Source organism: Coptis chinensis, chromosome 8 (genome assembly GCF_015680905.1).
Source record: "Coptis chinensis isolate HL-2020 chromosome 8, ASM1568090v1, whole genome shotgun sequence".
Classification (NCBI taxonomy): domain Eukaryota; kingdom Viridiplantae; phylum Streptophyta; class Magnoliopsida; order Ranunculales; family Ranunculaceae; genus Coptis; species Coptis chinensis.
In genome coordinates, this window is record NC_141463.1 from 13,254,517 (window position 1) to 13,282,145 (window position 27,629).

General features: G+C 37.7%; 1 protein-coding gene and 1 long non-coding RNA gene across 5 annotated transcripts in view; both read left to right on the forward strand.

Moving 5' to 3' along the window:
• The first annotated feature begins 1,593 nt into the window (after positions 1–1,593).
• LOC147480037 (vacuolar protein sorting-associated protein, putative (DUF1162)) overlaps positions 1,594–27,629 on the forward strand; it is a 57,786-nt gene continuing 31,750 nt past the window's right edge. Inside the window, exons 1-18 of one of the 4 annotated variants that reach the window (XM_086577895.1) lie at positions 1,594–1,922; positions 2,012–2,089; positions 2,196–2,302; positions 2,384–2,477; positions 4,820–4,863; positions 5,071–5,139; positions 6,756–6,814; positions 7,102–7,309; positions 10,707–10,817; positions 10,903–10,982; positions 12,057–12,206; positions 13,783–13,846; positions 13,942–14,043; positions 14,474–14,671; positions 14,751–14,872; positions 15,998–16,148; positions 18,959–19,057; positions 19,224–19,325. In XM_086577895.1, the coding sequence (XP_086434021.1) occupies positions 1,805–1,922; positions 2,012–2,089; positions 2,196–2,302; positions 2,384–2,477; positions 4,820–4,863; positions 5,071–5,139; positions 6,756–6,814; positions 7,102–7,309; positions 10,707–10,817; positions 10,903–10,982; positions 12,057–12,206; positions 13,783–13,846; positions 13,942–14,043; positions 14,474–14,671; positions 14,751–14,872; positions 15,998–16,148; positions 18,959–19,057; positions 19,224–19,325 (1,956 nt within the window). In that variant the 5' untranslated portion in view covers positions 1,594–1,804. Of the gene's footprint in view, positions 1,923–2,011; positions 2,090–2,195; positions 2,303–2,383; positions 2,478–4,819; positions 4,864–5,070; positions 5,140–6,755; positions 6,815–7,101; positions 7,310–10,706; positions 10,818–10,902; positions 10,983–12,056; positions 12,207–13,782; positions 13,847–13,941; positions 14,044–14,462; positions 14,672–14,750; positions 14,873–15,997; positions 16,149–18,958; positions 19,058–19,223; positions 19,326–27,629 lie in introns of those variants that run through there. The other 3 variants (XM_086577896.1, XM_086577897.1, XM_086577899.1) reach the window with 3 other exon arrangements.
• LOC147480038 (uncharacterized) lies at positions 19,658–27,316 on the forward strand. The gene is made up of 3 exons (XR_015204936.1): positions 19,658–19,797; positions 26,765–26,846; positions 26,934–27,316. It is a non-coding gene; the product is annotated as an uncharacterized LOC147480038 (long non-coding RNA).

Genomic DNA, 27,629 nt, shown 5'->3' on the forward strand with positions numbered 1-27,629 from the left:
CGATAGAGAGTTCGGCGAGTTCAAAACTCGAAGAGTTCAAAACTCGATAGAGTTCACGAAACTCGCGAGTTCAAAACTCGAAAGAGTTCAAAACTCGATAGAGTTCACCAAACTCGGACAGAGTTCACGAATATGCTAATTCACCGAACTTCGGCGGAATTCAAAACTCGGCGAGTTCACCGAATATGCTACTTCACCGAACTTCGACGAGTTCAAAACTCGATAGAGTTCAACGAACTCGAGTTCAAAACTCGGCGAGTTCACCGAATATGCTAATTCACGAACTCGAGAATTCAAAACTCGGCGAGTTCACCAAATATGCTACTTCACCGAACTCTGACAGAGTTCAAAACTCTGAAAGAATTCAAAACTCTGATAGAGTTCACCGAACTCTGAAAGAGTTCACCGAATATACTAATTCACTGAACTCTAACAGAATTCAAAACTTTGACAGAGTTCACCGAATATGCTACTTCACCGAACTCTGACAGAGTTCACCGAATATGCTAATTCACCGATTCACCGAACTCTGACATAGTTCAAAACTCTGACAGAGTTCACCGAATATGCTACTTCACCGAACTCTGACAGAATTCAAAACTCTGACAGAGTTCACCGAATATGCTACTTCACCGAACTCTGACAGAGTTCAAATGGCCTCAAACAAAAATCTAGTGATATCAACAAGAGAGACAATAAGTTCATAACTTCATTGCTTGATTTAATGATTTATTTATTTTGAATAATTCATCTCTTATAAATCTAATCAAGTAAACAAACAAAATATCTTCAATTAATAATTCAATCCCACTTAAATGTTTATAAAGCAAACAAATATCAAACAAACCCATAGCAACGCCAATTAGTTCCATAAAAAAGAAGTAACATCCCAATTTATGAACAACAAAGTCTTGTTTGAATGGAAGAAACAAACCTGTGAAAATAAAGGTTGCTCCGACTTAAGAAAACCAAGCATGAAACGAAGATTGATTCGTCAATGAACACCTTAATTCAACAATTGTTAATTAGCTAATTGTTTTCGAGTGAAACATTGATTTTTGGAGAGAAGATTAAAAAGAGAAGGTAAACACGATTTTTTGTATATTTAGGTGTTTTTTTGTCGAAAGTGTTAAACACGATTTTTTGGAGAAGAAGGTAAACACTGATTTTTTGTATATTTCGTGGTTTTTGTTTTTCTGATTTCTGAAATTTTGTTTTTCTGGAATTTCGTTTTTTGGAGAAGAATGGACTATGTCCGTAGGATCAGTTGTGTTGATGCACGGGATCAATGGTGTGGATTGGCATATATATATATATATATATATATATATATATAAATATAAAAAAAAAAAAAAAAAAAAACTAGTCAAGTATAATTAGATCGGGCCTGACCCGGCTCGCATTTGGCCCTCAAAAATAAGGGTCAAGGGGTGGGTTAAGGGCTTGAGTTTTTATGCTTTATCCTACTCGACCCGGCCCTCAATACAAAATAGAAGCAGGCTGACCCGGCCCTCAATCACGAGGGCTTTTATAGTTTGATGGGCGGGCTACCCTGCCGGCCCTTTTATCACCCCCTAGGTCGGGCTAAGGGCCATGTTTGGGCTTTTACGACCTCTAGAAGAAATAAATAATACAATAATACCCCTTCGTCTATCCCGCAACTTCAAGAACAAGAAAAACCCCCCAAAAACTATAAAATCACTTGATCCTTCATTCATTCTCTAAAACCCTTTTTCGTCTCTTCACAGATCATGTCCCCACTACATAATCCCCCTCTTTAAAAAAAATAAAAATAAAAAAGACGATGTTAGAGAGCGCGTTCCAGAGAATCTTAGGCGACTGGCTAGACAAATTTTTAATATATCATCTCGGCAAATTTGTAAAAGACATTAAACAAAAAGTCCAGCTCGGTTTACGCAAAGGTTTTCCAATCTCAATCTCATTTTCAATTTATCGTTTCTTCAATTTATCATTTACTAATCTATTTCTCTTTTTTTTATAAAAAAAATAGGTGAATTGTTGATTGAAAATGTTGAGTTACTTCCAGAAGCTTTTGATTATCTTCAGTTACCCGTTTCCCTTAAACAAGGTATCATTTATTATTATTATTATTATTATTATTATTATCATTAAACTAATTATATTATTATTATTATAATATGAGTTTAGTTGATATTTGTTGTTGTTTTTAATAGGTCGAGTTGGGCGGTTAAGTATAACAGTACCATGGAGTATGCTTGGACAAATTGTCATCTCTTTGGAGAATGTGTATATATGTGTTGGTCAAAGAGATGATGACGAGGTACTGTTATGTTTACTAGTGTTACTGTTTAGTGTGTTTTGTTAATAAATGTTAATGTGTTAGTGTTTGTTTTGTTGATAGTGGAATTTGGAGTCAGTTAAGAGAAGAGAATATGAAGGGAAAAAAGCTAAACTTCATGCAGCTGAGTTTGAAAAGTTATCAAAACGTGTATCAGGTGAGGGTCGGTTTTAGTTTGTATATTTCCTTTTGTAAATGTTGAAGCTGTACATATGGACCAGTAAAAGTGATTTGGAGGTGAGGTTCATTATACATATATAGTCAGCATGATATATAATATGATTTCGTAATGCTGATGGCCTTACAATACCGAAAAAGGGTAGGGAGAGTTATCATGGATAAAGAAGGTGAAAACTACTTTATTGGATACAGCATTTTTTTGTAGAAGCTCAGGCAACTATGTTTATTATTGTTAAGAGTTAGACTTTGTCCAAATAGAAATCAAAATGCAGACAACGTTGTTTGGGGGTGGACGGAAGGGAATGGCTTGCGGACTACAAATGAAATTCCTAGCATAGAAGGACATACACATGAATTTTGGTTTGAATCCTGATAAATACACTTTCCGATCTTTTGGAACAGTTTGTACCACTACAGACAATAGAAAAACTAAAACTGTATGAGAATACTAAGTCTAAGGAGGTTATCCTAGCCATTATTATTAGGGTGATAATATATTCACTGCCAACATTGATATTCTTCCTACCAAATAATGCAAATCACCTAAAATGCCCCTTCTAATTCACCATTGCCACCAACTACCTTCTCTTTCTCTTATTTTGTAGATGTGTTTAATAACATAAATAGAGTATTATTGTTGGGGAATGGGGATACGAAGATTGTGAAATGCACTGTTTACATCTAAACCTTTTGTATTCAGCCAATTCGAAAATTGATTAAGTTACATTTACTTAGAAAGAATGAAATGGTTTTAACAAGTCTGAAATCTGGTTTAAAGTCTTAACACAAAAAAAAGGATGTTTGGGCTAGTGTAACAGTGGTGTGTAATGAGACCCAGACCTCCATTGAGTAATTTGTTTCTCTGAATACCAAAATCAACAGATTTTGTTTATCAAAGTTCAATTCAGGCTGGTACAAAGTTCAAACAGTATAGATACTTTAGGTGCTTGGTGGATTGCTTCAAAGCTCAATTCAGACTGGTACCTGAATTGTCCGTGAGAATGGTTGAGTCAGATCCGAAAGGTAGCGGAGGTGGCAGATAGTGCTGGTGGAGAGAGGGGGTCATTATGGGAAATATACATTTTCTTTGGGGGAAGTTATCAATGTTAGCGGTGAATATATTATTACCCTATTATTGTTATTGTTATTGTTATTGTTAATTTTTTGTATAGTTGGTCTACATTTTTTAAGAAGTTTTGGTTTGGTATACACTGTTTGATGGGTTGTATCCATGGACTTGTCGGGCTGTATTTTTTAAATGTTTTGTCCTTGTTTTTGATTATTGGTAGGTCTTTTCCCTCTCCTTTCATATTTCCTAGAACATCACAAAATAGAGGGACTCCAAAAATATGCCCTTAATTTGGGAAAGATAAACGGTTGTAGACACTCCTAACAATTTCTGGTTTTATAAATTTTCGAGGAATTTATGAAAGGTGACCATCTGGTGATGATGGTGATTTCCATAAACATTTTTTTAATGGGAAACACAAATTTGGTATAGCTTCCTGGTTGGTGGACAAAGTGGAACCTATTTTGTCTTGCACTAGAAGGCATAATATTCTGAGAAGATATTTGGTCGGTGATGTTTCTTTTAGGTTTTCTTGCCTTGCAATCGATATATGTGATTTATAAGATTAAAAAGGCTCTTCTTCGAATCTTCGTTATTAGCAACGGGGTGAGTGGGTGACCTTTGGAGTTTGGATACCCTCTTAAGGCTTGAGGATAAACGTAGAGATGGCTGGGTTTGCATGTCTCAATGCTCGAGGGGTATATTGCTGACGTGGAATTATAAAACTTGGATAAAACATATCTCTGTACCAACTTTAATATAAATATGAGTATATCCGCAGTAAGGATTTTTGTTTTGTACAGCACACTACGTGCAAAGAGGGACATGACTGGGTATTCTAGACTTCTAAACTATATATGCTAGGAAAGTTAGGGATACGATGAACTCGATGTGTATCAGGGAGATGAGAACAAATAGCATAACAGTATGACTTGGAAGAGAATCACCTATTCTTGTCGATAACCCAGAGTCGACAATGTTTTCTCTATCTCAGCTGGAATAACATCCAATCTTTAGTTATGTAGAATTCATTACTCGTAACATTGAAACGTAAAAAATGCTATTAGCGTATCAAAGGGTGTGCTACTTGATAGACGACTCACTAATTCCGATAAAAAAAAATGTTGATGTTGTTGACCGTTATGTTGTATTTTATGGGGAGAATTGCACTGGTCTTATTCGGTATCTCCCTCTTATCTGGTTTGAGGCCAAGATCTTCTTGAAACTGATCCTTAATTCTGCTTTGGCAGGCTCCCGGACTGGGCAAGCATTTATTTCATACATTACTGCAAAGGTAAGACAGCTTGTCGAGATTTTTGCCACCATATCTGTCTAACCTGAGCTGTTGACCAAGAAATTCTATCAGTAATGCTTGTAGCAGAAATGACATTCCTTTACTTTTTGTTTTTACTTGTATCTTGTGTTTACTTTGTTGGAAATTCTTTACTATTCAGCTATTTGTTTCACACTAAGCTGCAAGTTTCCTTCTCTGAATGAACAGATTCTTGATCGCATCCAAGTATCTATCAAAGATGTTCATTTCGTGTATGCCGGTCAACAGAGTGACTCGGTAATCAACTACCTTTGCGATGAATTTTAAGCTTTCTTTTTTGCCTTTTTCATTCAATCTCGAAGATCATATGCACTTGCTCTTTTGTTACACACATTTTATATATTTCTAAGCTCTCAATTATCATTAGTAGTAGTGAGTATACATAAAGGCCTGAGCTAGCTCTTAGTTGAGTAAATAAAGATTACTTTCCATTAGGGTTGTTATTTATTCAAAACTAAAACCTAAGATGACTTTCCAAAGCTTAGAAATGATAATGAAAAACTAAATGACGGGCTACAATGACCTTCCCCACATCCGCTCCCGATCCCGCACTTGCTCCTGCTCCTGCTCCGTGCAAGTAAGAGTCAAACATTATAAATATTAATGCTTTGAGTTTCTCTGATGGGCTGTGTGGAAGAAAGCTTGAGAAAAGCATGTGAAATAGGTTTAGGGATGATTTTGTGCCAACTAAGGGTTTAGGGTAACATATCTCATTTGTATAGTGGGACTTGTATGTAATTTTTAGTATTAATAAGAGGGGTTTGTAAACGAAAAGGAGCTGAAAAGGGCGTCATTGAGGCGTACGTGAGGTGTAAGCCTCTCCAACTAACGAAGAGGTTATAGCCTTCGTGCATTTTTTGTCCATGAAGCTTGAGGAGCGCCTCAAGGCATAAGCCTCGGTGCAATTTTTTAAACCATGGCGCATAGAGTTGATGGTGGAAGGGCCAGTAGGTATCAGAAGTGTGAGCTATGAGGGGGATACTCCAACAAGACGCGCGATGGTGTAAAAAGAAGGCAAGGAGGTGCAGGGATGACGAAATAGAAAGGGGAAGAGATGGAGAAGCTGTTGCGTGTGATAGATGGGGTGTTCGTAGAGTGAAGGTTGAAGGTAGGATAAAGGAATGGTTGCGTCTATTGTGGCTAGGGTGATTTGTTAGAAAAGGGGGTTAGAGAATCTTACTCTAGTGATGAATGTCAATGTGAAACAAAAAGGCGACGACTCTGAGGAGTTTGATTATGTTGATCTTGACCTTACGAGAAATGAGGAATCCATGGTATCAGGTCGATCCTGTTGAGAGAGGGCATTCATTAGGTAGCTCACTAAAACTGCGTTTTATCTTGAAAGAAGATGTAGGTTATTTCATGCCCCCTTAGTGGCTGTTGGCACTTGGCTGGAGGTACAACGACATATTCGAGGTACTTAGGTTTTGTGAAATGGATACACCTCACAATCTCACAATGACTTAACTGTACTTTGTTATATGTATATCATATCTTATTTTACCTTTCAAATAGGTTACCTCCACTTGCACTCTGTTAGCACAACGAAAACTGAGGATATATATTTGGTTCTCATAACCCCCCTCCCTGAAGTAACTTTCTTTAAACTTTGGCAGCGGTGGGATGATACATTTTTAAAAACAATCAATGTTATGATACTGCTTTTATCCATATGTAGTACAATAGTAGTCTACCTTTGTATAAGTTTAATTTGCTAAACAATATGGGACGCTAAACTTCAAAGCGATCCTCGGTGATGAAATAACTTTGATTTAGTGCCATTTAAGTGGTTCTGGTTTATTCTCTCTTCTCTCTTTGGAGCTGACATTTATGTTTATTATAATACTCTCCAGGCAGAATTTGCAATTGGTTTACTGTTTTCCAGTCTGACAATGAAGCAGAATAGTTTTGGGTAAGTAACTTATTTTAAATATGTCAATGATATACTGAAGTTGTGTAGTTTATCTTTTATTTGTGGTTATGGTTATATATTTTGGTACATAATTTTCAGTAATCATTATAATTATTTTACGGTTTCTAGAGTAGATTTATGTTATATTTGTCACTATTTGTCAAGGCTATTTAGGAACTGAACATATTAATTCACCTTGTTCTTGTTCTTGTTTTTGTTTTTGTTTTTTTTTGTTATTTCTTTTCTGGGTATTGCATGATTATACTCGATATCCTCTTTAATGTTAGGTTGCCTTGTGGAAAACCTAGAGGAGCTCAAGTCAACAAGATTGTGGAGATTTTAGGTCTCGAAATTTATTGTAATGCTTCCCCAGGAGTTTTGCATTTGTCAGCTTCTGAAGATGGTGTCAATTCCCAGTTCTTTGACGAAGCAAGACTGGAAAGCAGTAAGTTGGATTCCGTATTGGACCCTTGTGACGTGGTTGTTTCTCTTGCGGTATGTTTGTTTACTAGAGTTCCTTTGGCCTTAATGCTGTAGGCATACTTTTGTCCTGTTGATATGTTCTTACTCATACAAAACTTCATAATTTTTTTTTTGATTGGCAAGCCTGTTTTAAATGAGATCAGTAACTCTTTGATATTGGTGGGGTTCGAGCCCCAGACCTTTGGTCTCATCACCCAAAGGGTTTATTGACTTTGCTAGTCAGCACCTGCAATTTCTTATGTAGAGGTCATTGTTTTTGTCTAATATGGAAAGACAATTATGTGTACCGATTTTGTTTGAATTTCGGTATGATTTAAATTAATATAACTTTATTGTAATATGTTTTTTATCGTTGTTGTGGAAATATGATTTTAGGATATCATAATGTAAAGGACTGTATGATATTAGCACACAATATTACCTTCTTTTTGGGTGGAAATACTAGATTATGCCATGAAATAATTGAATGATGTTTGCCACATTAATTCAAATCCCAATACTTACTCTACATACATTTCATAGTCCACTCTGTACACCTTTTTCAACATTTTACAATTCTCTGCCTGCCTTTTAGCACTTCATCTCATATGCCTCAGCATTGTACTTGACTTGCCCTTCCTAGTAGCACTTCTGTTCGAGCAAACCGGTACAAACAAACTCAAGTAATCATTTTGCATGCCTTCAAGACCCCAATCCCTTCCACATGCGTTTGTACTTCATGTGCATTCTCTTTTACACTCAGTGAATATATCATTGCATCTCTTGGAGTTTCAGCACTGCTCCAGCCGTTCAATGGTATACTTTGGTTAAACTGAACATTTCCAACACGCGTTGTCATTTGGCACCGGGCAGCTGCTATATACCGAATTTAAGCCCATGTACGTCATATGGAAGAGAAACTAAATTTAACGTACTTTTAAATGAATCTAGATTCACTGGATTCAGAAAGCTAGGCCAGGAGCTATGAGAAGTTTAAGATAGGCTGTTTAACATTTGATCTTGCCCATCTTGTATTAATTTAAAGTGTAAAGCCTTTCTACATTAACAATGGTTACAAAGCGTGATTCTAAGGTAAGAAAAAAAAAGGTTTGAAACTTTGAATAGTAAGAAGACACTAACATTGACTCCTTTTGAGTTTTGAGGTATTACCACTTTTTTGAGTTTTTTACATATTACTTATTAGATTGTTATGCAGTTATGTTCAGCATTACAATCTCATTAGCATTCCATTTTATATTTTTATCATTGTTCTGAGAAGTTATCTCTTGATTGTCTTATATGGGATTATATTATTCTCACTAGAAGTTAGTTGGTGCCTTGTTACAATTTCAATATTAAAGAAAATTGTGAGATAATGATTATCTCATGGTCATTTTTTATTTTTCCATTAATATGTTTCATAGTAGGAAAATATGTGCTTCTGCATCTCTGTGGAGACGTTTTGTTTTGGCGACAAAAAGCGTAGATGAATTTTTAGATGTTTGAAAGTGGGTTGAAGAAATTAAATAGTCTCAAATCATTTTTTATTGATCGATAAAACTCAATTTTATTCATTGTAGTTTAAAAGGTTACACGTTACAAATTGCATATAGATCTAAGGTAGCAAGTAGCTACTCGATTGTACCCACACATACACAAGTTACAAGGGTATGCCAATTACATGGAAAATCCACTTCCTTGAGTCCACCTCTTCAAATTTACTTCTCTCATGGTAAATGGACTCAAGGAAGGTTTCAAAGTTTTCCATCTCCCAATTGTTAAGGCCTCTTCGAAGTGACACGTTCCACACCACCCTTTGATTACTTCTCTCCAAATAATCCGATATCAAGTCTTTCTTATTGCATGCCAAGCTATAAATGTCACCATATTGCTCCCTAAGTGTAGTCTCAAATCAGGAAACTTACAAATTTAACAAGGACCGATTGATCCACTACTTTGTAGCCTATCTTAGGAGTTTGGATCATCCATTTGAGCCAATTTATATTTTGTGTATAATATCCTTTTAGGGAACTCAAGTATAATCCAGTGGAACTTTGTTTTAAGTTTTCTAAATTAGGAACTGAACCATCTTACTAATGGGTGTTTTTAAAAATGGGCTGAAAGGTCCAACCATATGGTCCCAAAGTTATTTCAAGTTGAATTTAGTTTTGTTGGGCTTACTGATCAAAGCCCAAATGTGTTGTTAGTACCATTTTAGGTCCTACTAGGTCTTTTAAGACCCAAAGAAACATTATATTTTTCTATCCTTCTTATCAAAATATTAAAGCAAACTAAAATTAAATTACATAGTAGTCATGTCCCCATATCCGAGTTTTTTTACCTTGCCATGGAATCTCCATATCAGTGTCAAAATGCGACACTCATACCTGTACCCATACAACACATGGTTTTCAGGAGATTGATGTTTTATGAATTTTGAGAGATGGTATAAAATTGAGACTTCTAGGGTTTATGAAGAACTATGTGTTCTAATTTATTTTATGAAGTGTGGATTTCATTCAATTGTTGCTTCCCCAGTTGTTCATCCACATTAATTTAGTAATCCCATGTGGGACTATACTAACATCTCAGCACATGCCCTGTCGTGTAGCATTACTTAAACCTAACACGTGGACGTACATACTTGGGTAATGTGGAGTAAACGGGCCCTTTTGGACGAATACAAATAGCCCGCTCTGATACCATCTTAAACTATGAAGCATACAACTCAAACCAACTGGCAGTAAGTGGAGTGACCCTAGAAACTTTATAAAATTACACAAGGCTTTGATAATCCCATGTGGGACTATACTTACATCTCTACAGATGGAGACAAGAAAATGTATACAGTTAAGAAGCAAAATAAAAGTATACCAACATCTCAACAGTTCTTAGTGCCCACTGCTGTGCGGGCGTGCAGCTTCACATCCACTTTGCAGACTTAAGAACGTGGCCATGTGGCAATACCCGGTTTAAGTATGTGCATTTTGCAGAGTAGACTGGAAAAAATACTATGCAAAGTGGTCTGTGCGCACTTACTGCAAAGTAGACTGTACAGCCAATAACACAAGTTTTTTCAACTTAAAATATCGTTAGAAAGTTTTATTTGATCCATGTTTCTGCGCTCTTACTATGGACAAAGGTTGTTCTCATTGCCGTTCTTTGTCGATTTGCAACATCTTTGTTTGGTGATGAACACTGCCACACTTTGGCATTATTATAAGTATATCCTTTTTAGCCGTGCGACATTGGTAGTCGGTCTTCACACACTGGTGTTATATTAGGTAGTTGTGGTTGGGACATGGTCTTTAAAATAGGTCTCTCTATATGTTTATAACTTTATATAATGTATTATAGTTCCATCGTGGAAGTGGTAAGTGTTATGCAATCTGATTTGTTCCGTCTTTTCACCACTACTTTCAATAAACAGGTGAATAAATCTGGGATGCTTGAGGATGGTGTTCCACAGTATTCAATTAGTGTGAATAAATCTGAAAAGCCGAAGGACCGTGATGATTGTGTTCCAGAGTATCCCACCTTGGTTGGTCCCCCTTTTTGTTTTGATCTCTTAAATCTTAAAACTACTTGGGTAACATTTGTTCTGTTTTCATTTGAAACGTTCACAGAATTTGAAATTAAACGAGATTCAGATGCACAAGATATTGATTCAATGGGATTATCTTGGAAGTTGTCAATTGAGAGAGAAGTGAGTTCAAAGATTTTTTTATTTACTTATTTAGTTATTTCATTATTCCCATGATGTCTATATCTTATAAATCTTTTGTATCTTTGCTACCGACTTAATGATGTGATTGACTTGGTTAATTAATTTGACTTTTTTCCTACTGCCCATTGAGTTTTTAGCTTAAGCCTTAGTGATAATAACATTGTTAAGCATCTTCTATGCTGAACTTTGGAAAGGTCACTTGAGAAGGTGATAGTAATTTGTTCTTCCTTGGTTTAGCTCTGTAGACCATTTCTTAGGTTTAAGTGGAAATTTGTCTTGATTTTAAATTTCTGAACCGGATACTTGCCAATGTGCTCATTATTGTTGTCAGCATCATGTTATATATTTCATAATCGTTTGTATAGTGGAACCTTGATTATAAATCTCATAAATATTGAAGGATCTCCCTGGGCTAGTGCAATCTTTACCATCTCCTACAAGTTGAATCAACTATGAAGTTGCAAAGATTGAGGTCCCCAAACATCTACATTGCTGATGAGACACCCATTATCATGCTTCTTTGATTAAAACTTTTTGCTGTTTCAATCTTTCTGAGCTGCCCAATGATCTGCAGTTGAAACATGCTCAAATAATAATTTCATCTTGGAGGATGGGAGAAGATCGATGGTTTCATACTTAGTTCTTTCTTTCACCCTGGGATCTTGTGTTTTAGTAGTTGGAGAAAATGATCCCATGAATCTGGTCCATATCTCCAGAGTCACATAATCACATAACTAAATAAATAAAAAGTAGTAAGTTTGTGGTATTCTCCTCTTCATACGCAAATAATGTCCATTAGGAAACAACATTCCTTTTTAATCTGATGTTGTGTAGGAACATTGTAGATGCTTTGCTGATGTTTAAGGTCATGTAAGGTTTCCCGATTCCTGATTTTGAGGGAAGCTGACATTAATTTTTCTTGTCCTTTTGTCTGAATTGTTGAGACTGGTTTCCTGTTGACGCAAAAACCATCAGCATGGATTTGCAAGCGTTGGCTATCTGGGATTATCTGACTAAAGCTGAATCTTCTATTATTTTTTTTGCTTGTTGCAGATACGGACGTTACCGCCCCTGCAGTGGTACTTTATGCAGTAAATCTGAGGGCTGGCAGAAGATGTGGTGGAAATATGCTCAAGAGTCTATCCTCTCAGATATTCGTGAAAGTTCGAGGAAGACTTCTTGGAGGTATCTTGGATGGCGAATGTAAGTAGTCCTTGTTTCTCAAGATTCATTGTCATACCATGATAAAGTGTTGTAACAGCTAACATTTGGTTTTCCTTCCGCATCTATGACTAGGAAGTACTGATGCTATGTATTTTTAAAATTTGAATTTCTTGCTATACAAATATTTGTTCACAAAGCACGTAGTGAAAGTAATTCTTGCATATGTAGGTAGTTTTGCCTGTGTCTTTAACTCTTGAATTTATTGCGAACAATTTGCAGCAAAAATGTGGGTGGAAAAGATTTTCTTAGTGGGGTCTGTCTAATGAACCACCATACGCCTCATGTTAGACAAAAAATGTCAACACTATATTCCTGACTAGAAACCACTGAAAGCCTTGTGGTTGGAATACAGGAAAACCTGTTGCCATGTAGGTGGCCTGGGTTGAAACCTCACCACTTACACTTGAGTTTTTTTAGAAAGCTCAACACTCACCTTGAAGTTGGATACAAAATTGACATACTAGTTGATATACATAACCCAAAAGTGGACTTGCACATTGGATTGAGGTCTGTTTTTTGTGGAGATGATCTGGAAAATCATCCTGACAACCAAGTAACTTAAAGTATTAAAATATGTGTGGCCTTATCAAAAGAGTGTCAAAAGTGATGGGTTGTTAAAAAATCTCAAACTTGAACACCTTTTCAGGTTAGACAATCAAATGAGCTGATTATTTGCGGAATTGATTTCCATGGTTTGGAGATCATGCCTCCAAAAAAGCTATCCTCAGTTCATTCAGTAGGTTAGGGAAAGCAAAATAGTACATCAACATAGCTGGCCCTGTATATAAATAAAGGGCGCTTATGTGAACTCCACTTAAAACAACACTCTAAGAAAACTGCACCTCTAAAAACAATGAGATGAAGGCTTCAAGTTCAGCCTCACAAATAATCAGCTCATTTGAATATGTTTAGCCTGTTAAAAGCTGTGTAGAATGTTTTGGATTTATTAAACTGTCCAGATTTATGTTTTCATTTCGAAACAACTTCACCAAAAGTCAGCCTCTAACTTAAAGTGGTGGAGTTAATTTGGAGTCTACTTTAGGTGGAGTTAATGTAATGGTCTCCATATATAAAGGTAACAGTTCCTTTTACATATCTTTTTGTAAACAAAGTTTACATCCCCCATTTTGAAATTTTGGATCTGCCTAACTTTTGGAGGATATGATCTCCTTATGATTTTGATATTTTCCACAAAAAATCAGCTCATTGCAAAATTTCTAGCTCTACAAATGGAGCCCTCTTAAAATGGAAGGCATAATACTTTTGCATGTGTTAGAAAGCTTGGAATTCTCTTATTGTTCAGGGCACATGAAATTTGGCCACCATACCTCCCTTCCTTATATGTGTCTGTGTGGGTGGGTGCATATGGCGATATACCCAACAACCCAAGTGGTATAAGTTTTATCTCGTTGCTTGTGGGGTACTGATATCCTCGTCTTTTAGCATAAGGTTGGCATACCTTCATTACTGAAATAAAGATGCTTTTTAGTTATATAAAAAAATGAAATGGATGGTTTGTTACCAAATCTCTTAAGTTGCTTCTTTTAACCTGCAGAAGCTACCGTCGGAAATATGTGAATTTGTACAAGACAAAACTGAGTTTCATTCGACAAAACCAGGTGTTTGTCATACTTTTAGATTTCTTTCTTTTTCGGTCTGAGGGAAGATATGCTGACCTTTTATTTTTTGTTTTTGTTTTCTTGCTTACTGTTAGCCTGTAGATAAAGACACTCTTTTAGAATTGGAGCAAATGGAAAAGGAATCTGATATTAATGATATCTTGATATTCAGATCTATTGCTGAATGCGAGTCAGAGGTATGAACAGTGTTAATTGTATGGAACTGCTTCCCTTTTTATTGATTCAATCAAATGTCCTATGGAATGACTTCAATTTTCTCAGTATTACTTTTTATGGCTGTTGTTATGGTTATTCTTAAATTTTGGGAGTTTCCAACTCAAAACCAATTGGTGATGAGTGGAGCAGCCCCAGGATTTATATGCTTTTATGCGAGGCTTTAGATACCTGGTATGGGATTCTAAATGTTACAGTTATATATTGTGTATATTTTTCTATTTCTTATTAGGAAGCTATATTTTGACTATTTTCAAATATTATCCTGATTTTTAGTTAGGAAATTTCTTGATACATTATCTATTCTATCACTGTAACACTTTCCTTGTTTGTTTCAGTTTCAAGCTATCTTTCAAGTTTTTTATTGGCTTTTGATCTTTAGTGCATTATCAGGATTCTCTGTTGAGCTCTACACTCTCCAATGTCGGGAGATATAGTGGGAGTGTCACCACAGGAAATCAGCAAAATGATGAGGGTTCATCAGCTAGAGCACGTGGATGGATAAATTGGTTATCCTTGGGCATGCTTGGTGCTGGAGGAACAGAAAATTCAGTCCAATTTTCTGGTGTTGTTTCAGATGAGATTGTCAAGGTACTTTTCTTCATGACATTGGCTGGTTTCCTTATTTTATTGCTGCTTTCTGAATTTTTTTAGGTGTTAATGTCCTCAGAATATCCACGATGTCACAGAATTCAATCCAATGTCCTCAGATGGAGGAGCTGGTCTCACAAGGAACGGTGTCTTTCTATTCTCGATCAAGTTGAAACTTCATCAACTTAATGTGACACTCAAGTATTGTTTTTTCCCTATTATCACAAAGTTCTCTTTTGTACCACTTCAAGTTATCTATGGTTTCGATTGATATTTGTCCAAATTGGCTTGTTTATCTTTCTCTTATAGTTATATTTCTTTTGTGCAACATGTGCATCATTAACTAGGGACAAGGGGAAAGAAAACAGAAAGTTTTTATAATAAGTATTAACGAATTATTTTCTTTACAGTTTACATTGATGTGTACCCCCATGAATAGTTTTGAGTGAAAAAATTAAGGAGAACTCACCGACTTTAATGTTGTGCTTCAGTGCAATTAATTGTGTAAAGTTTGATTGTTTGCTATTTTTTCACTCATTTATTTGTTTATTTTACATTGTAACAATTTGCCAAAGTTAAAACCAGAGGGGTTTGGGAATATATCCTCCAAATACAACAAGCAACAGGAGCAGAGGGTGATGAAAGTTCATGCCTTCATCAACGTTTTAATTATAATCTGTAAAATGTACCAACACCTGCGAAATTTGGCCTGTGGAACAGGAGGTTTATAGTGGAAATAGCACAAGAATAGTATGGAACAGGATTAGGACAATCATGAATTCTCTCTTCTGATGAGGTTGTGCTCATTCTTGTGGGTCCTATTGAGCTTACCATCCCAGGCTCAGCCCCCTTTCTAATTAGAATGCATTGTAGAGCCTCCTTTTAGTAGAATACACGGTTTCCGTCTTGGTGACATGCTAATTGAGCGATACAATCTGAAGGTTTCTGGTATAAGTCTTTGATCGCGAATTTTCAATGTTTGTAGGGTGGGATGTGGGGTCAGACAAGTGTCGCTTGCTTTGTAAGGCCTTTTTTTAACCATTGGTTGCCGACTTGTTATTTTACCATTCAATCTGAAGTTACTGGTTTAAGAATATGAAGTGTCCATGCTACCTAGGAATAACGGTTTTTTAAAGATAGTCATGTTGTCATAATTCACTTTCTTTTCTTGTATTTCGAAACAATGGAATCGTCATTGCCAGTAAATTGTTTGTTTTTTCAACCACATATGGGCACTTTTGTTGGCATCTTGAATTGTTCATTTGTGGATGTTTGAATGAAACTGTTCTTTGTTTAAGCCTGAGTTTCTGGTATGTTAATTTTCAGGGCATCTAGCAAGGGAGCTATAAAATTAACACTTGATGATATGGATATGGCGTTCAAACTATGGGAAGAATCGTGGAATATTCTTATGTTGGTTAATTCAGTGCAGATGGATGACCCTTGTACCAACAAAGTCATGCTACTTTCAAAAAAAGTCAGTATATACTTTGCCTCTAGTTATTTTTGTTTATTCTTACTTATTATTATATTTTTTTGTATTACTTTTATGTTTTGGTTATATGAAACTGTCAAATCGATCATTAATGTATTACTTAACTTGATCTTCTTGAACCCATCTTATCCTGAGCCTTGGATAGTTAGACCAACTTCAATACTCACTAAGTAGCCACAAATCCATATCAGATCTTTATTTTGACGTGCTTTTAATCAATACCTTTTCAAAGAAACACCAAATAACAATAGTAGACGTGGTGGTTAATGTAAGGCCTGTATCAGGTTTTGATATCACACCTTCAGTTTGTAGATGATATAGTTGTTTTTGTGGGACATGATATAGAGCAGTTGAGGTATCTTAGAGGCATCTTATGCTGTTTCGAGGTAGTCTCAGGTCTCAAAGTGAATATGGCTAAGAGCACCATCTCCGGGGTGAGTTTTGAGGAGAATCTTGACTTTATGGCTTCCTCTGTTGGTTGTACAACTAGCAATTTCCCGTCTAAATACCTTGGTTTACCTTTGGGAGCGTCTTATAGATCGATATCCATTTGGGATACTGTTATTGAGCGGTTTAGTCATAGATTGGCACTGTGGAAGGGTCGCTTCTTGTCCACGGGTGGTCGAGTTATCCTTATCAAAAACATTTTTTCTAACCTCCCTGTCTCCTACATATTCCTCTTCTACATGCCCACTAGCGTTGCCAATAGATTGGAATCGATTATTAAAGATTTCCTTTGGGACGATAGTGAAGACATAGATTTCACTTCGTTCGTTGGGAGAGAGTGTGTAAGTCGAGGTGGGAAGGCGGATTGGGTATCAGGAGCTTGCATGAAGTTTAAATGGTTTTGGAGGTTTGGGGAGGAAAAAGAGAGCTTTTGGAGGAAAGTTATAGGGTCTAGGTTTGGGAAGTGGAGTTTAGGCTGGGAGAGTGGCCCTGTTACCATACCCTATGGGTGTGGCGTGTGGAAAGGTATTCATAAAGTAGGGGAGGCTTTTCACAAGTATATTAGATATGTTTTGGGCAGTGGAGAAAGTATTCGTTTTTGGGAGGATGTTTGGTTGGAGGAGAGACCTTTGCTGCGGGTGTTCCCTCGATTGTATGCCTTATCTGATTTTAAAAATAATCCGGTTTGCTGGTTCATGAGAGTAGATAATGGTTCTGATGCTTGGAACCTTGGGATTTATGATGCTCTCTCTGATGGGGATGTAGCTAGTGTGGCTGCACTCACAATGAAGTTAGACTTTATTCCTTCTGTGAGACCGGAAAAAGATAAAAGACTTTGGCATATTAACAAGAAAGGGATATTTTCTTGTAGATCCTTTTACTTTAAACTTCATTCCATTGTTCCTTATGAAAGTCCATCATAATTTTCCGAGTCAGATTATTTGGGGGTCCAAAGTTCCTTTGAAAGTTGTTTATTTTGTTTGGTGTGCATCATTAAGTAAGATTTTGACTATAGACAACCTCAGAAAAAGACACATCAAAGAGGTGATTGTTAATTTTTTTTCTCTTGTGTTTGAGAGATGGGGAGTCTATGAATCATATTCTCTTGTTGTGTCCTTTCTATTGGAGAATCTGGTATTCCTTTTTGTTTGAGTTCGGTGTATCTTGGGTGTGTCCTGGTTCAGTGAAGAAGGTCTTAGCCTCATGGACTTTGAGGGTCCATTCTCGGAAGGGTTGCTGTCTTTGGCACATGCTTCCTTTTGCAATCTTATGGGGTATATGGTTAGAAAGGAATAATAGATATTTTGAAGCTACTACGATGTCTATGGAGAAGGTGGTTTTGGCCATCAAAACGTGTTTGTTTTTCTGGTTGAAAATGCATGACAAGTTTCGAGACATCCCTTTCGACGCTTTCGTGTGTAGATGGGAGTTATTATGAGCTGTTGATAGGATTTTCTAAGTTTTTTTCTTAGTATTATGTAGCTTGTACTATAGGATTTCTCATCCTTTTTCTTTTTGATATAGGTCCACTTATTCGGTATCTAATTTCCATTCAAATTTATATGTTTGGACCATGGAAAGGGATGGCAAACTATAGGATCTTGTACACATTAGGCTGGGCTTCTTTAGTATGTTTGGTCATCCTTAGTTACCCTTTCTTAGTAAGCATATTCAGAAGGTTGCCCTCGGGGAAGTTAAGATTCTACTATCATTCTTTCAGGGTTTTTTGGGTTGGTGAAACTGTAAGAAGTCTACCACCATGCTTTTGTTTTTGTTTCTTGGTAATAATAAGATCATGGTAATAAATGCCTCCTTGGACCATGGTAATAATAAGATTATTGGGTTCTATGGAATGAAAGAAATCGGAGAATATTTGAGCAAAAGACCAAGGAGGCATTTAAAGTCTTGTTGGAGATCAAAGAAGTACTCTACAATTGGTCTAGGGAAGTGGCCGATTTGAAGACCTTAAGATTTCAAGACTTTGTGTGTGATTGGGATAATATTGTATTTAGTACTTGAAGGTATCTCATGTTTAGGGTGTGGGTAATCTTGTAACTTAGCATCTTGCTAAATGGGGATTAACATTTTGTAACTTTGATTATGATTTGGAATGTATTAATACTTTTTACCGCTCAAAAAAAAAAAAAAATAATAAGATCATATCACTAAATGAATTAAGTAGGCCTTCTCTCTTCCACCACTATGTGGTTTTACTTTTCAACATATGTGAAAGTAAAATAGGGGTTTACTTAACTAAAGAAAATGTAGTTTGATATTTCTCGTACTTATTCACTCTCTCTTAAAGTGGAGACTTACTTTTTTCTCACTGTCTTTCTTGAATACAGGATTCTTTTGAGGAAAATATCTTGACGCAGGAGCAACCTTTTATCAATTTTGAAGTTGATATGCCCTCGGTTTCTATTGAATCAGAAGCATCAGTTAAGGTACTTCTGATACCTGCTGATTTTCTTGCAAATGACTCCTAGTTATGTATTTGATGCACATTGGCCTACTATTCCATTAATGGTTAAGTTGATTTCTTGGGAGCTAGATTGTTTATTTACTCATTTTTTAACAAAGTTTTTTTTAAGATTTAATCTGTATATTCAGGTTGTGTTTGGACCATGTGATGTCACTTTGGAATCTGAATTTTTTCCGACTATCTGGGCCTTTTACCTTGTATTGGGATCCTTCCAGTTTCAGTCCAAAAAAGTAAGTTATTGTACCTTTTGTGTATTTTGTCGAAACATTTTGCTGACTATCTGGGCCCTTTACCTTGTTTTAGGAACCTTCCAATTTCAGTCTAAGACTTCTCTTTTATTTATTTATTTATTTTTGGTAAAATGTTTATATTTATATATAATTATGTTATCCACAATGTAGGATGAGATATTCTAGTGAAAAACAAGGAGAACTTGGAGAAAATGAGAAATACAAGGACAAATCTCCCCTTAGAAGGAAAAATAACAAAAAAAAAAAAAAGAAACTACTATCTTGATTGGCCGAGCAAGGAATCCCATCTGAACATAAAGTTCCCGGACGGTGGGTCTCTCTCACCCAAAACTTTGCCAAAAGGAAAATAAATCCTTTCATCGATATAATCACCTCCATCATAGACGTCACACAGCCTTCAAAGTGTCTCCTAATTCTCTACAGTCACAGAGATGCCACATGATTGCATAAGGTAAAATGCTTCACATTCCTCGGGAAATGGACCCTTAGAACAAAAACCATAAACTTTCACAGACAAAGAAACAACCCAAAATACTCCTGATTGACCAACAAAATGTCTCTAAATCTCTCATGGAAAAACACAATAGATGAGAGTGACTAATTTTTTTTTTTTGATCGGTAAATAGATATTTCATTGATATAAAAATATAAAAACATAGAAATAGTAGGATGAGGTATCCTTACATTGAAAACCAACTAAAAGAAAGAACAACATCAAATGTACACAAAAACAGAAAACACCGTTCTCAAATCAAAATATCTTCCCATCTACACACAAAGTGCTCAAAAGGAATGTTACTAGTTTCCTCATGAGCTTTGGCCCGAAAAAATAATGACCCTTTAATTGACATGATTACTTCCTCCAAAGAAGCCACAACTCCCTCAAAAGTTCTTCTATTCCGTTCCATCCATAGGCCCCACAAAACCGCAAAAGGAATCATTCTCCATATACGTCTTCCCCTTTGAGATTGCATATCTGAAGACCACGAGGCTAACACACCTTTCACCGAACCTGGACTAACCCATGACCTACCTGACCCCTGAATGAGAAAACACCAAACTTGCCAAGAAAAAAGACACTGAAGGAGGATATGATTCACTGACTCACCATCTTTCAAACAGAAAGGACAGACGTTGACTAATGCTTCCTTGAAATGTCTCTTTCTAATATTATCGACTGTTAAGATTTTACCCAAGGTTGCACACCATACAAAGAAAGTGACCTTTAAAGGAACTTTGGACCCCCAAATAACACGGCCAGGAAACAGGGTGTGTCTGAGAGCCCGAGGTCTGTTATGGGAACTCAAGGCATAATACCAAGATCTGATGGAAAATTTCCCCTTCTTATTGATTGCCCAAAGACGTTTATCTTTGTCGGGTCTCACGGTGGGATGGACTCGGCAAAGATGTCGAAGAAGAGCTACCACACTCACTATATCCCTGTCAGAGAGAGTGTATCAATTCCCATGTTCCAAACCGTATTACCATTATCAATCCTCATGAACGAGCGAACTAGCTGATTTTTCAAAACAGATAAGGCATATAATCTGGGGAAAATCCTAAATAATGGCCTATCACTGATCCAAACATCCTCCCAAAACCTGAAACTCTCTCCGTTTCCTAAGACATATCTAATGTTCTTATGAAACTCCTCCCAAACTTTTAAAATGCCTTTCCAAACCCCGCACCCATAAGGACTCGTGAATGCAGGGGCCACTAAGCCGACTAGATGTCTCTCCCCAAACCTCGATACTATAACCTTTCTCCAAAGGCTATCTCTCTCTTCCCGAATCTCCACAACCACTTACCTAGCTTTACGTTAAATTCATGTAAGCTCCTAATACCTAGGCCACCATTCCGTTTAGATTGGCACACTAAGTTCCAAGCCACAAGATGATATCTATGCCCTCTTTGATTATCATCCCATAGAAAATCTCTAATGATCGCCTCCATTCTATGTGATATCTTGAGAGGCATGTGAAAGAGAGACATATAATAAGCAGGGAAGGCTAGACAACGTGCTCTTGATCGGGATGATCCTATCACCATAAAGACAAGAAGCCCGGCCCACCCCCCGCTAGTTTGTTACTAAATCTCTCAATCACCTTATCCCAAATAGCTTTCGACCTATACTTCGCTCCCAAGGGAAGACCAAGTACCTCTTAGGCAAGGTGCCCACCTCACAATCTACAGAGGAAGCAAGATGGTTTAGATTGTCCCTCTGACCAACGCCATAAATCGTGCTCTTACCCATGTTAACCTTAAGACCAGACACAGCTTCAAAACAACACAAGAGACCCCTGAGAAAATCTAAGCTGATCCAAATCGTGCCCCAGAAAAACCACCGTATCATCCACAAACTGGAGATGAGAAACTAAAACCTGCCCTTGACCAACTCTGAAACCCTCAATAGCCCCCAACTGATTCGCTTTGTCAATCATCTTACCAAAAACTTCCACAACTAGAAGGAACAGGAGAGGAGATAGGGGATCTCCTTGTCTAATACCTCTGGAGCTCCTAAAAAAACCAGCCGGGGACCCATTAATGAGAATAGAAAAAGAAGCCGACGAGACGCACCTTCTCACCCAACTCCTCCAACGCACACCAAAACCCATGCGTTTCATGATATAATCAAGAAAGTCCCAATTTACATGATCATATGCCTTGGTCAAATCGATCTTGCACACAATCCCAGGATCTTTTTGCGTAATCCTATCATCAATAGCCTCATTTGCTATCAACACTCCATCCAAAATCTGTCGCCCAAAAACAAACGCCCCTTGTTCTTGAGCGATCACCCGAGATAACACTTTCTTTAGCCTAATCGAAAGAACCTTAGATATAATCTTATAGGCACTCCCAATAAGACTAATGGGACGCAAATCACCAATATTTTCAACGCCTTTCTTTTTAGGGATGAGTTTCACAAAAGTGCTGTTAAGACTATGAGCTAAAAAGCTAGTCTCATGAAAATCTTTTACCATCTCCATAAAGTCAATATGCACCACATCCCAAACTTTTCTAAAGAATTCAATGGGAAAGCCATCCGGACCCGGAGATCTATCACTTTTAAGACTTTTTATGGCTTCCCAAACCTCCTCCTCTAGTATGCCATCCTCTAAAGCTTCTCTTTCCACATCCGAAATACGAACCACATCAAGATTATCAACAAAAGGTCTAACGGGGTGTGGTTCGGTATACAATTTCGAATAGTAATCAACAACCTTATCTCTGAGATTATCTTCTCCGCTCACCTCTTTTTCCTCTATAACCAATCTATCAAGATGATTATCTCTTTGTCTGGCTTTGGCACAAAGATGAAAAAATTTAGTATTAGATTGACCCTCTTTAATCCATCTAACCCCCGACTTGCGTCTCCAAGACATTTCCTCTAGATAGGTGACCTTTTCAAAATTCCTTTTCAACTCCTGACGAAAGAACCTCTCCTCCCTTGCAAGAATGCCTTCCTCTTCCTTCAAATCTAGAGTTCTTATCTCACTCAAAAGTTTTTCTTTTTGCCTTTCAAGCCTGCCAAATTCATTTTTATTCCACACTTTGATTCTATCTTTCAAGTACCTTAACTTTTTGGCGAAACGAATACTTGCCCTATCCCCAATCTGCTCCACCTCCCACCATTCTCTAATCTTTCCGACTAGGTTAGGGTCCGAGAACCACATAAGCTCAAACCTAAACGGTGTGGGTCTGCCCCTACCCATCTCTTTCACCAAGCGAATAGGATGGTGATCAGAACTCGTACTCGTAACCACAGATTGAATTAAGGCAGGCCATTCCTCTTCCCACTCACTGTTAACCAAAAACCTGTCCAGTTTGGAAAGAGTCGGAACCTCTGTATTACTAGACCAAGTGAACCTACCCCCCGCAAGAGGGAGATCAATGAGCTCACATCTCCTCACAAAATCATCAAAATCTCTTATATGATGGGAAATGCGACATCCTCCTTTTTTCTCATGAGAGAATCTAATCACATTAAAATCTCCAGCAGTAGACCACGGTCCACCACTACTAAAGGCGTAAACATCGTCAAGCTCATTCCAAAAAGAGGAAAAGTCTTTGTTAGAAGGCCCATAAACTGCGGTGACAAGTTTAGAACTCTCCTCTCCCGAAAACTTACACAAAATAGAGACTGAGAAAACCCCAACTAGGTTATCAAAAACCTCCACCTTATCCTTGTCCCAAAGGATGCACACCCCACCTTTGGATCCTACCGAAGGAAGCTCCACACAATCAATATTATGGATACCCCAAACCTCTCGGACACACTCACGAGAGAACTTGTTAAGCTTAGTCTCTTGCAAAAGGATCATGCTAGGTTTCTCCTTCCTAATAACCTCTTTTATACCCGGGCGCTTTTTCTTTTTACCCAAACCCCTCACGTTCCAAGTAAGGATTTTATGATTCATTAAAAAACAGGTTTTCTCCCCTTCCTAACACTACCCTCAAGCACTTCTTCTCCATAGTTCACCGAAGTTGCAAGCCTAAGAAGCTCCTTCGATGCTCTTTTACCTGACTCCCTGTAAGATTTCTCCTTGTTTTTCGTAGAGTTCTCTTTATATTGACTTCCCCCTACTCTTTCGGCCACTCGATTAACTCGATCCGTTTTGACTAAAGAAAAAATAGATTTGAGGAGGCCTAAGGCTTCCACTTCCCTCCCTTCATACGATAGCCCTGCTAATCGAATAAGGTCGTTAGAATGCTTGGACAACCAAACTGAAGTAAAAACCTCCTCGGTTTCAGCACCTACCTCTACCATCTCTAAAGGTGTCAGATCTAAAGGCTGATCAGAGATAAGCTCCTTATCCTGATAGACCTCCCTTTCATACAACCCCACTGGATAAAACTCTGCAGCCAATTCCCCGACATTATAAGCCTTATCTGTTTCGAGAGACCTCACAACCATCTCCCTGTTATTGCATATATTTATACCAGATTGCACTTGTTCAGAAGGATTGATAACAGTAGTCTCAGTCTGTTCAGAGTTCGAAACAATTTTCTCCGACAAGGCTAGAGTGAGAGAGGAAGCTACCACACTTCTCTGTTTGAATTCCTTCCCCACTGATTTGACCGGGGCATTATAATCATTTCTGGCCAAACAAAGAGGGGAAACCTGGTCATGATAGAAGATGGAATTAGTAGGATACTCAAAACTATGATTAAAATCTAAAACAATAGAAGGGCGGACAGAAAAAAGACTCCCTGGACTTAGATGGGATACTACATCCGATACCGGTGAAGGTAAAGTTGCCTCCATAGTCTCCTCTTCCATAATTTTCTCAAAGTAGCCCTCTTCATACATGATTCTGTTCTCCATATCTTCCCAAATCCTGTTCCAAGCCTTCTCTATCAGAGTTTTTGTATAGTCATCTATCTGCATATTATTTTCATCCTGAAACGCAATCTCGAGATTTCGCTCTTCTATGTTCCTGCCCTGTGTAGCCTTTGCACTGCTACCCCTTACAAGGCATTGGTTATTCAAAGAAGATTCTGCTTGCATATGGAGATCCAGAATAGAATTCGCCTCCTCCCTATCTCTAGAAGAATGCGGGGACTCGATCCCTTCTGGTTTGTCACTCTCAAGGTACCTTTTCTTCGATCTAGCATCTTCTCCAATCTCCACTCCAGCCTCTCTATCCACTGCTCCTGCCTCGCCGGAAAGTTCTAATGTCGTGTATGCCTCTCCCTCTGAACTTATCACCATTATCTCTCCCTCTTCATGTATACGGTTAATTGTTTGAAGAAAAGGATGGTCTCTACTTCCATTGGGGGCATAGCGTGCTGTCTGCATCATCTCCTCATACTCATTGAAACAAAAATCCTGTGAACCCTGAACAGAAACCCTCTCCTCCTGGACTTCCGCCTCTTCTGAGAGTGGAGCAAACTTGTTTAATCCCAAAGGTACCTGCTCTTGCCGGTGGTTAGTGGACTCGTTCCCCTGAATAGTCTGGTCTCGGCCCACTATTCCAGTAGATATAATCCCTGGCCATGTTCTGTTACTAAGTCCTCTGTCTGAGTAAGTATTAAGGGCTTGGGCTAGGTCCTGGGCCTGGGCATGGGCCTGGCTAAAAAAGAGGCTGGTCCTTATCCATCTCATCAGACCCCCGTTTCTATAATTTCTCCTTAAACTTTATTGAAGACTAGGGAAGAGATAAGAATCAGAAATTCTGGTGGTAGGAGAGGCCACGTGACTATTACCAGCTGGGGCCATGATATTTTCTCTCTCCAGAAGAATCTCCTGTTGCACCTGCGCCCTACTATTAGAATTTGAAATAAGTTGACCTTCCACTTCTGTATCATATTGACCCCTGTCATTTTCTCCTCCATTCAAACTTATTCCCTTTTGACTCAAAGGCGCCACATCAGCCCCTCTCTCCAGAAAAGTGATCTGAGTTTCTTCTAGCCTCTGTGCTCCTGGTAGTGGCTCCTCCATCTGTATTTTGGACATTAGCCATCTCTGCTGATCCAATACTCCTCAAGAGAAGCTCAGAAGGTTCTAAATCTATAAATACCTTAACGATTTTACCTTCCACCTCTAGATTCACAGATCTGGGGATGTCTTGTTTGCTCAATTTTACCGCTGCTAATAGACCGATCTGGTCTGTGATGATGCAAATCAAAGATTTAGCTCCTGGGATGATGCTCTTCAATTTCTCAAGAGTCTTTGGGGTCCAAAAATCTAAATTAAGGCCCCACAATGATACCCATTGAGTAATATTCATGACTTCATCTCTTTCTCTTGCTGGATTTCTAGAATTTCTTTGTAATGCTTCAGCAAAAGACACTCCTTGAATCACCCTGCTAGCACCAGGTTCTCGATCTGCCAAACTTTCTCCATGGCCCCTTCTCATCTCCATGAAACTAGGTCCAGCAGTTGTTCTAGCTAAGCTTTCAGCAAAGAGTCTCCAACCCTCACGCTCTCTACCTTCTGGAAACCTCTGCGAAAGTAAACTGACACTAGCACATATCTCCCTGCCCTGTTTTCTCTGCCAAACAATGTGATGATCCTACCTCTGAAGGTGTTCCTGAACCATACTCCGTTATCAAATCCGGATTCCCCAAAAGCCCTAAAGCTTTGAATGACCCAGACGGCCTCATCCAGTTTGAAAGCCACATTTGTACTCCACTTCTTACCCACCTCAGAAACTCTAAAGGAGGATGAACTCACCAAAGTCTCAAACACAAATTTTTTTGCTTCTATAGTAATATGCTTTGACATGGTTTTCTGGTTGTTACCTATTCAAAGCACTTTCATTGAAAAAAAAAAAAATAAATAAAAAAAGTAAATAATAATTGTTTAGAAAAGTAATAGTTGCTCCATGCGAAAAATCATTTCCATATAACCATCTGCTCGCATTTCCATATTGGTGGATATATTGGGAGCTTACATTTTCAAGTTGTCGTAGAAGATGGAGTGATCTGGATTAACTCTGCATCAGCCATATGCAAAGGGAAAAAATTGGCATTTAGTTTCTTTCTCGTAATAAGGTAATCATTTATTTTCAAATTTTATTATGAGTCACACCAACCAAAAACACTAAATATGAGACATGAGAATGTACTTATGCTAACCAGATGCAAGTGCTGGGAGATGAGAACACAGGGTAAAACAAAAGGATTTAGCTGAAAATCTCCCATTCCTGGGTATTGCTCAGAAGTGACAATTTCTATCCAGTCTCAAAGTAGGAATCACCTCCTCCTGGCGCAACACTAGTGGTCGAAACTCAGAATATACCCATGTAGGTCCCAATCAAGATTACCTTTAACCGTATGCTATGTTGCGAAAGGCGTTGTTTGGGAGGCCACTTGGGCGTCTATGGATGCAGATTATTTATAGCAACATTGCACCTATGTAAAATTCTGTTTTCCACCGCAGTAGTGCCGCCTTGACAAAACGCCTTACCCAAAGGCACTACAAACATTTCTTTGTCTAGGAAAAACAGTAGAGAAAAGAAAAAGGAGAAGAATGAGAAGGTGAAAGAAAAGAAAAAAATAAGAAGAAGATGAAGAAGAAAAAAAGAAGAGAAACGAAGAAAGAGAAGAAATGAAAAAGAAATTGGAGGAGGATAGAGAACGCGAGCAACTAGCGTGGCGGTGGCTGGTTGACAACGTCAAAAAAATGTTGTAAGTTGTAACCCTAACTAATAACAGGATTTGGTTCATCTCAGTTTACAAGGTCTTATTTTATTGGCTTATTTCATGAATGGGTTTTATTTACAGCAGACTGCTTAAGTGGGAGTAGGCTTTATAATGGGCTGATGTGTTTTAAGA